The 10,253-nt window shown below is 40.1% G+C and overlaps 1 protein-coding gene across 1 annotated transcript; it reads left to right on the top strand.

The window, feature by feature from the left end:
- Positions 1-1,823: 1,823 nt before the first annotated feature.
- LOC115680184 (probable protein phosphatase 2C 5) lies at positions 1,824-6,043 on the top strand. The gene is made up of 8 exons (XM_030603938.2): positions 1,824-2,138; positions 3,124-3,373; positions 3,734-3,905; positions 3,984-4,201; positions 4,284-4,391; positions 4,476-4,601; positions 4,689-4,918; positions 5,497-6,043. The coding sequence occupies exons 2-8, from the start codon at positions 3,164-3,166 to the stop codon at positions 5,714-5,716; spliced, it is 1,284 nt and encodes a 427-aa protein (XP_030459798.1). The 5' UTR covers positions 1,824-2,138; positions 3,124-3,163; the 3' UTR covers positions 5,717-6,043.
- Positions 6,044-10,253: the final 4,210 nt, after the last annotated feature.

Below are 10,253 nucleotides of genomic sequence, written 5' to 3' on the forward strand. Positions count from 1 at the left end.
TTTATGAATAATTTACTCCAAATAACTCCAAACTGCTATACTCGTGACAAATTAACCATTTATAAGTTTCCGTTAAATTTTTACCGCTAAATTGATGAGTTGCATGACGCAAGACAGTTGACAGGTATACCGATTTGGGGTTTTACCTTCCGTTTGTTACTCTTGTACCGGTTTGTGATTTTTTGTGGTATTAATAAAATTTAACGGAAACTAAAGGAGGGTAAAAATTTGTCATAAGTGTACACTGGTTTGGGAGTTTTAAATTAGTTTACGGTAAATTTGTCACAGATGTACCGGTTTAGAGTTTTTGGTGGTCCAAAACTTATTTTGGGGTAAATTTATCGCAAGTGTATCAGTTTGGGGTTTTTCGTGGTATTAACCTTTAAAGAAAAGGAAAAATAGAAACTTTTGTTTTTTGTTTTTATATTCTTCTTTTTTTTGTAATTTTCCTCAAGCTTATATTATAAGTATAATATTTTGGGGGGGGGGGGGGGTGGATTTTCAGACAAAGTGTCAATTCCATAAGCAGTTAACAATCGGACTTAAAATATGATGATTCCGGTGGGACCGGTTGACTAATTCCATGCAATTTTTCATTAAATTAAAAGTAATTCGAAAAAAAAATATTTAGGTGGCCTTTGCTCAGTCTAGGTTTGACAACTGAGCTTTGCTCATGCTAAGTTGCTAACCCCACCTAATCAATTTTTTATTTTTTTGGTTTTTAAAAACCCACCTAATCATTTTTTTGGCCAACCCCATCACATCCCGGCACCCTCTTTGCTTCTTTTATAATTTCTTGTCAAATATAGGTGGAATTTAAATAAAAAAAACAATCCCCATTTTTCCTTTGGTGGATTACTACAATTCAGGTTTTATTAAAAGTCAACCGCCCCAAAATGACAACTTTAGTCAGGATGCAGAAAATTTCCTCGGGGGGTATAATTCGAGTGATATTTTTTGGATTTTTTTTTAATTCGATGGCTCGTTCTATTTTGCAGCATAATTAGAAATCGATTGATGTGAAAGAGCTAATGGGCTTAATATGTTCTAATTTACTTGATTTGTTGTTTGTTCATTTTGTTACTATTTATAACGATTCGCATTGAGTGCATCATTCAAATGTGACGATCTAGATTAAGCAATAATTTGTTTCAATATATAGATACTCGACAATTTTAGAAATTAATATTTAAAATTTTATTCTTCCGTGATTTGACATTGTTAATAGGAGCTCCTCAGGAGATCGTCGCTCCTTGCCCTTTTCAATCACAGCAATGGTTCCGACCAATAAAAAAAGGGATTGGTACATTAGAAGTCATAAAATTGTCACGAAAGTGCAATCTGAGTGTTAAAAATTTCAAAAAGCATGTATCGGAAGTATAATTAAGTCCTAAAACTTTCAAAAAATGAAATAACCCTAAAACTTATATAATTTCAAAAAATACAATCAATATAAGGACTTGATAAAACTTTCAAAAAGTGTAGTTAAGTCTTAAAACTTATCACGAAAATACAATCGAGTGCCGAAACTTTCAAAAAGTGTAATTGAGTCTAGAAACTTTAAAAAAATGCAATCAACAGAAAGATTCAATTGTACAAATTTGATAATTTGTAGGACTCGATTTCATCTTCTTGACATGCTTCGGGTCTTTTTATGCACTAATCCGAAAAAAAAAATAACAGTAATGGCAGCGGAGGCAATTAACCATCGGCAACCGAGGGCAGCGAAGTAATTTCGGACTCCGTCTTCTCTAGCTGGTTACAACTACGATGGGAACACGAACGTCATTATCAAAGTCCTCCGCACGAAATCGACCTCCCCCCTTCCCTTTCCTGTGCCCCTCTCTCTCTCTCTCTCTCCTCACTTCCTCTCACTAGATTTTTTCCTCCTCCCGATCGAATCGCAGAGAAATCGCCCTCTCTCGCATTTTCCATCTTCTTCTTCTGCATCAGTGCTCGCCGGTGCAGTTTGACCGCGAGTCGCTCCTCGATTCCGCCGCCGATGGAGGAGCCGTACGAGGGAATGCGCAGGTCGAGGAGAGCGCCTCCGAGCTGAGCCGAACCGAGTCCCTTCTTCCCGGGTTCCCGATGGCGGATTCCCGCGGCCCGACCCGCTAATGCCGCCGCTTCCTCGCAATGTGAGTTCCGCCGCCCCTCCCCCGGGGAGAGGCACACGCGGAGTTTCCTTTTTTTGGCTCCTCCGTCTCTCTCGACTCGCGAACGGTCTGCAGTTTCCGTTTTGTCGGGGGTGGGGGCTTGTGGATTTTGTCAGTCGCCGGTGCCTGAGATTGGTCTCGGAATGTTTTAGTAGGCGCTTCTCGAAAGAGATCGGGCGCAGATTGGGTGTGGTCGGATGTCCGATTGCTGTGCGCTCTCTCGCTCTGTTAGGTTTTGATTTGATGATGGCGTTGCTTCGCGAGTGAATTCTGTTTTGTTCGCCTCGATTTGAAGCGCATTTCGGGATTTTTCTTCATCGGTCGATTTTGCTCGAACGTAATAATGTCTCTTGGGGTGTAGGTTGAAGGGCGTTAGGAGTCTCTTACCTGTGAAATTTTTCTTCTTGCGTCCGTTTCTGGTTCGAGTTCATTTTTTCCTGATGCGTTAGGGTTTTCCAATGCGAGCTACTTTGTAGGCGCTTGGGTATGGTCTGTGCATTCGTTTTGTCTTGATCCGTGTCGTTCCAAGTCAGAAGTGCCCGAATCCCCGGTGGAGCCGAAAATATCAGTAGAGGAATGTGTTGTTCGTCGATATTGCGCATTGATTTAGTCCTTTACCAGTGTATGTTTGCGAATGCGTGTTTAGACTGCCGGGACTCTTGCAAAACCAAGCTAATTGCCGCTTAAAGTGACAAACTCTTTGGCATTTTTCACTTTAGGTATGTATGATGGTATTCCTCTGTTAGCTGTGTCGGTTTTTCTTTCTGCAAATATGTGGATGTGTTCTGGTCTATTTACACTAGATTATGGTGTGGACCGCGGGACTTGTTCCTCTAGCTTTTACTCTTGCTTCAGTGCAAAAGAGAAGCGGCTTGATATATTTGTGACAATCATCATAATTAGTTGGCTTGTTGAGTGACTGATATGGAGAGTGCTCTTCATTGAAATAATTGTTCTGAATGTTCAGGTCTCACCATTGGTTTCTGCAAAATGCCAAACTGTAGAACATGAGTCAAGCTGAAGTATCAAGGATGAAACCTCCTCTAGTTCCGCTTGCGACTCTGATTGGTCGTGAGCTTCGGGGTGGGAAAGTTGAGAAGCCTCTTGTGAAGTATGGTCAGGCTGCTCTGGCGAAAAAAGGGGAGGACTACTTTCTGACGAAACCTGACTGCGAGAGGATTGCTGGGGACCCATCAACCTCATTTTCTGTGTTTGCGGTACTCTTCGTGATATCTTTCGTTAAAGGATTTGTATCTGTATCAGTTAACCTTTTCTTATTCCTTTAGTAGCTTCTATATACTTATCTTAAGGAAAAACAGGAACTCATCTATAGCACAGTGCAAGAAGCTCCTGAATTGAAAATGTCAAATAGTTATGCGACTAAACTCTGGTTTGTTAATATGGCTTAGTAAAGTGTACACATCACGTTAAACAGATTCCAGGACTGAAATTCTCCTTTTCTCTGTTCTTTTTTCATTCCTTATCTTTGTGTAATTTTCTCAAGGATAGCATACCTCCATTCTGCATTTTTCTATTAAATGGCACGTGCAGCAACTTAGTATTATTTCACCGCGCAGATATTTGATGGACATAATGGCATATCGGCTGCTATCTTTGCAAAGGAGAACCTATTGGCTAACGTTTTGAGCGCTATCCCTCAAGGGGTTAGTCGAGATGACTGGCTTCAAGCGCTTCCACGGGCCCTTGTTGCAGGTTTTGTCAAGACTGACATAGAATTTCAGCAGAGAGGCATGTTACTACCATCTTGTCCTTTTTATTGAAAGGCTATCCATTTGTTCTTACCTTAATATTTTCATTGCATGACAGGTGAAACTTCTGGGACAACAGTAACATTCGTGGTGATTGATGGGTGGACAATTACTGTTGCATCAGTGGGAGATTCTAGATGCATATTGGACACACAGGGAGGTGTGGTTTCTCTCTTGACCGTTGATCATCGGCTTGAAGAGAATGCAGAAGAGAGGGAACGAGTCACTGCAAGTGGAGGTGAAGTGGGAAGACTGAACGTGTTTGGTGGAAATGAGGTACAAGATTGTTTGCACTTTGATCCATCAAGCCCAAACAAAAGGGAATCCCTGTCCTTACCTGCTCTATCGTGGTTCGCAGGTTGGCCCCCTGCGTTGTTGGCCTGGTGGATTATGCCTTTCAAGGTCGATAGGTGACACAGATGTAGGCGAATTTATTGTGCCCATACCGCATGTTAAGCAAGTAAAGGTGAGATGATCTGGTCGAATTGGCTTGTCCTCTTTGAAAAATTAAGCATGATGAAGTTGAAAAACTGGGTTTCTGGTTACGTAGCTTTCAAATGCTGGGGGAAGACTCATCATTGCTTCTGATGGTATCTGGGATGCTTTACCTTCTGATGTTGCTGCCAAGTCTTGTCGAGGTTTACCAGCAGAACTAGCTGCAAAGTTAGTTGTAAAGGTGATTCCCTATGTGATCTCTAAAATATGTGGAATGTTTATGACTTTTCTCCACGTTTGTCATCTGATTGTTTTTTCTACTGTTCAGGAGGCACTTCGGTCAAGAGGCCTGAAAGATGATACAACCTGTGTGGTTGTTGATATTATCCCATCCGACATCCCCGTAATACCTCCACCACCAAAAAAGAAGCAAAGTTTTCTCAGTTCATTTTTGTCAGGGAAGAAGTCCCAGAGTGCGAATAAAGCTACCAGTAAGCTTTCTGCTGTTGGGGCTGTGGAGGAGTTGTTTGAAGAGGGTTCTGCAGTGCTGGCAGAGAGGTAATCCTTTTGACATATATTTGATGTCCTTGCAAAGGTGAAGTTTTCCTTTGGAAAATAAAGATGCAGTTTTTTGAGGATGAATATGGGAAGTGTGTCAACTCATGAAGCTACCCTTGCCCCGAAACTAAATGAAATCTTTCAAATATGCAACGAAAAAGGTTACTTTAGCAATGTCTTGTTATCGGGGTTAGTTCATCATCTGTTAAATCACTAATTGGCAAATGTTTAGCAACATTTGGAAAGAAACATCGATAGCTATTTCAAATCACTATATTGGACTGCTTTCTAATGATTTATGCTTGTGTCTGTGTCATGTAGAGATTATGTTGCACGTATTGGTGATTTTCACTACATGAGCTTGAAGGAGTAGTGAAAGGATGTCGTTTTGACTAATTCCATTTTTCTGTTCAAAGTCATAGATTGCCGAGATGTCCGGGCCAATTAGAGTTTCCTGTGTGCATAATAGGTCCTGAAAAATAAAATGTATGGTGAAGTGAGATAGGTGCCTTGCCGGGGGAAGTTCAAGGATGTGTAGTCTTAATTCTTCTGTAAATGTTCTGTAATTTTTACTGCAGGCTAGGTAAGGATTTTCCTTCAAACCAAAACCCCGGGACTTTTAAATGTGCGGTTTGCCAAGCTGATCAGCCTCCTGCTGACAACTTGACGGCAAATTCTGGACCCTTTTTCTCCCCCGCATCAAAGTCATGTGAAGGGCCATTCCTCTGCACAATTTGTCGGAAAAAGAAAGATGCCATGGAAGGAAAAAAGCCAAGTAGATCTTTGGTGGCCTCATAGCAAATTGTCTGGTATAGTAAATAGTCATATGATTTTTTTTCCCTGGCAGTGTGAGCAGCGCCTGGTTTTCCTGTTTCGATTATCGTAAACGTGTGAGGGTTGAGATAGAGGAGCAGGTGTTTTCTGAGATTGCAAGTGTCCGTGTTTGATTTTCACTTTGTGCTCAGCTGTTGGACTGACTAACTAAGAAGATGCATCGAATTTGTTAAGTATGGTCGTGATAGTTTGCTTGCTAACATCTCGAGTTCGTGTGTAAAGAAGTGAAGCTTGAATAGTAGGACTTTTGATTGGGCTTTCTTGTTATAATACAAAATCTCGCTTTCATTAGTTTGCCGTCTTTCTGCTCCTTGTTTCTCTTTTATGGTTTCTGTTCTGGCAATCCGGATCTTTATGTTACTTTATCTTTACTTAAGTGGCCCTATGAATGTTACCAATTTTTCACCTTTTCTTTGATATTGTTGTCACTTGAACTTGCTCATTTGCAGTTAGGTACTTTTTAGCATAGTGACTGACTGTTGTTCATAATGTGGCACCCACTTGTCTCGGCAGATGTTCCTACACTTTGCTTTTTCTCTTTCTTGTTTTCGCTTCCTTTTGTGGAATTTTATGTAAAGATGGTGAAAGTGTCTTTTGACTCAGTTTGACAGACTTACTAAATGTTCGAAATTACAAAAGCGATGCGATCTGCGTAATTTTATAGATCTATTCATTTTGATATGATTTAACTTATACAGGCGTGTAGTTGTTGCCTTTCCACTAGGAAGAAAAGTCCGAAGAGAATGAAAGAAAGATCTAGTAAGAACGAAGTTACTCGATTCGCACAAATTTTTTTTTTGGTTAAATACTCGAGTCGCACAATTCGCTTTCAAGTACACAAAGAATCCAGCTAAAAGAGCATTTGGCCATAAAATTCTTCATAGTCAGCTCAAATTGAATCTAAAACCATAATGGTTGAACGCAATACGAAGCTTGCCTCTTGTTTCTCGCGTGTTAAAATTGATCTAGTACAATTTTATATGAGGTTGGATGATACCGGTGTCAAGTCACGCTGTTCAGTGTGAGTTGGGTTAACGTTAGTTTTTAGGGATAATATCATCAAAATTCTCAGATCGGTATTCCATGACACGGCTTTTTTTGAGAATTTTTGTCTTACAAAAAATCTCAAACAAGTATTCATAATCCAAATCTACCCTTAGTTAGCATTTTATCCAATATCCCATTAAAATGCATGTCATTCTCCATATCGGATTTGTTGTTCTCCCCGTCTAATTAGTTTCGCAGTCGTTTGCCGTGTGTATTTGGCATTGAATATATTGCCGCGTGTATTTGGCATTGAATATACATGCCCTTGTGCCCGAATAATCAAAAAGAAATGTATGAACCTTAAATGGATAATGTGCTTTGATTAAGAATGACACTGTGATTTCATTTCATTGATAAGCTTTAACCTGGAATTGAAAACCAAGCAATAAAAAATATTTAAAAGTATATATGATCATATTCCAGGGCTCATTGCAGTTCCAATTAAAAATAGGTTTAGGACTAATGGGTTCCAGTTTTTGTTGGCACCTAGCTAGTAGTAACTGTATATCCATCATAGAAAAAAATTATATGAATATCTAATTTAAATACTCATTTTCGCAATGATTATAATTAGATAGCTTATCATGTTAGAATTATCTTATAAAAATATCATCAATCTACATAAAGTTTCGGATCTTGAAAACTGAACATTGTCATGAAAGCATCACAGTAAATAAAAACGTAAATGAATGCATGGAAGACCACGTCATTGTTGAATTTGGAAGAAAACCAATTTCTCTCTCTAATCCCTTTTCTTAATCTCACAACTTAGATGGAACTTTTGTGTGTTGATCGGACGAGTGAGGACCGTTCATATATATATCTTCATCAGTTATTTTCCGTACGTTCATCTAACAACCATAATCTAAGATCAACACCCGAGAGATTGTTTATCCGCTAATTTTTCCTTAATTTTCCACATTAATGCATATGCTATTCTCGTAGTAATTGGGCCACCTTAATTTACTTGCGAACATGCCATGCGCAAGTAGTGTTGTCCTGGACATGCCAATCATTGGCCCCTCGTCACCCGTGGTCGACTGGCTGTACTCCACAACTAGGGGTTGAGGAAAAGAGATGAGGGAATAAAGAAATGTCGGGGAGAAGAAGGGCGTGATATTAAAAAAAAAGATTGGTATGTAAAGTAAGTTTCATTGGTTACATGGTAAACTCCACGTCAATATCTCAACTTTCAACGCTATGAAAATCGATAACGCCTTTGAGTAAGAGATATTAAACTCCTTGGTTCTTATTCAGGCTTACTACAGGATGCAGTACATACATTGAAGTGGTACAAATTTAGGATTAGACACAGTAAATTTAATCACATTGAACGGTGAAGCATTGCCGCCCCACCTTCGCGGCGAGTGTTGTAGGCCACGAGCAAGGGGCGCTGGCCATGGCACGGTGGTGCCACCCGACCCTCTGGAACAGCCATTCAGTATAACTCGAATCTCGACTTCCGAAATTCGGCAAATAATGGGAACCTAACTTTTGAATCACCAATATGGGTGATTCCTTGAATTACGGAGGAACATCATCAAATTACATGAGGCACCGGATTAAACAAACATTCCCATGCGAAATTGAAGAACAACGTACTTTTTTCTTTTCTTTTTGGCAACGAAGAGCAACGCACTTGAATTTTTTTTTTCTAAATTCAAGAAAGGAGAAATATCAGTGGAATGAAGGTGGAGCTGAAAACAGAGAATGGAGCGTATGGGAGATGCGTGTCCACCTCTGGCCGCCCACTTTTCTCACCGGGGTTAAGCATTGGGAGCTGATTGAATATACTTGTCAAGTGTCGGGGGTCATTCGAGACAAACCAAAGTGCATGGGTTGTTTTTGACAAAAATAAAATTGCAAGGGGTGTTTTACGAAAAACTGCCCTTCACGTTGGTCTACAAGTGTGCTTGTGTCCTGATAGAAGGAAACTGACTGAAATTTTCGCATTCCAAAACTGCCCTTCTTCACTGTTATGTTTGCTCTAACTGAAATTTTCGCGTTCCAAAACTGCACTTCACATTGGTCCACGCGTATGCTTGTGTCACAGGCTGCAGTTCCTTGGCCCCGGAATAGCCTGTGCGGCGCCTGGCGCATCGTTCATACTAGACCAGCTCTCGTTCATTAGCTGTTTCAGAGAACCATATGACGAATAGCTTCCTCGTATCGGATCGTAACACGAGCGTCTAGTCCATCGAGTGAGATACACAGAATACTTTAGGTATGACAACTGGTTTCGGGGGCCTGTCATGATGTTATCAGGAGAGCAGCATCAGCTCCCAATCAGTTTGTGCACGAGAGGCTAACCCCGTCTTCAAAGCTCCTAAGGTATATTCGTTCCATCCTAGAACTCTTAGCACCAACTGTTCTGACATCACTCCCACGATCTAGTTGCATCTCATCCTTTTTGCATCTTCACTCTTCACTCCAAGCACTACTTACAAAGGTACAAGACTATGAGAGAATCACTTGTGTCTTGATTTTTGTCTTTAAGAAACTGGCTGAAATTTTCGCATTCCAAAACTGCCCTTCTTTAGTGTTATGTGTGTCTCGATGAAAAGCGACTGCTGGTGTGTCTAGGTCTGGATGGACAACGACTGCCGGTGTGTTCAGGTCTTTTTGGGGACTTGTTTGCACTTTCGTGACAAGTTTTATGACTTGTTTGCACTTTCGTAACAAGTTTTATGACTTATTTGCATTTTTTGAAAAGTTTTAGGACTCAATTATACTTTCGTGACAAGTTTTAGGACTTATTTGCACTTTTTTAAAGTTTTAGGACTCAAGTGCACTTTCGTGACAAGTTTTAGGACTTGTTTGTACTTTTTGAAAGTTTTGGGACTCAATTGTACTTTCGTGACAAGTTTTAGGACTTTGAATGCACTTATCCCAATAAATTTGTACTAGATCAATGTTAACACGTGAGAAACACGAGACAAGCCATCTCTAGTGTTCAACCAATTATGGTTCAAGGTTCAATTTGAGCTGAGAGAGAAGAATCTTATGACCAAATACACTTTTAGCTGGATTCCCTGTGTACTTGAAAGCGAAATGTGGCTCGAGTAACTTTGTTCTTACTAGGTCGTTCTTTCATTCTCTTCGGACTTTTCTTCCTAGTGGAAAGGCAACAATTAGTAAGGCTGTCAAACTGAGTCAAAAGAGACATGCTTTCACCATCTTTACATGCATTCCAGAAAGGAAGCGAAAACAAGAAAGAGAAAAGGCATAGTGTAGGAACATCTGCCGAAACAAATGGGTGCCACATTATGAACAGTTGGTCACTCTGCTACAAAAAACCTAATTGCAAATGAGCAAGTTCAAGTGACAACAATATCAAAGAAAAGGTGAAAAATTGGTAACATTCATAGTGCCACTTAAGTAAGATAAAGTAACATAAAGATCCGCATTGCCAGAAACCATAAATGATAAAACAAGGAGCAGAAAGACGGCAAAC

Source organism: Syzygium oleosum, unplaced genomic scaffold (assembly GCF_021117445.2).
Source record: "Syzygium oleosum isolate NSW1041296 unplaced genomic scaffold, Sole_v2.1 Sole_v2.06, whole genome shotgun sequence".
NCBI lineage: Eukaryota > Viridiplantae > Streptophyta > Magnoliopsida > Myrtales > Myrtaceae > Syzygium > Syzygium oleosum.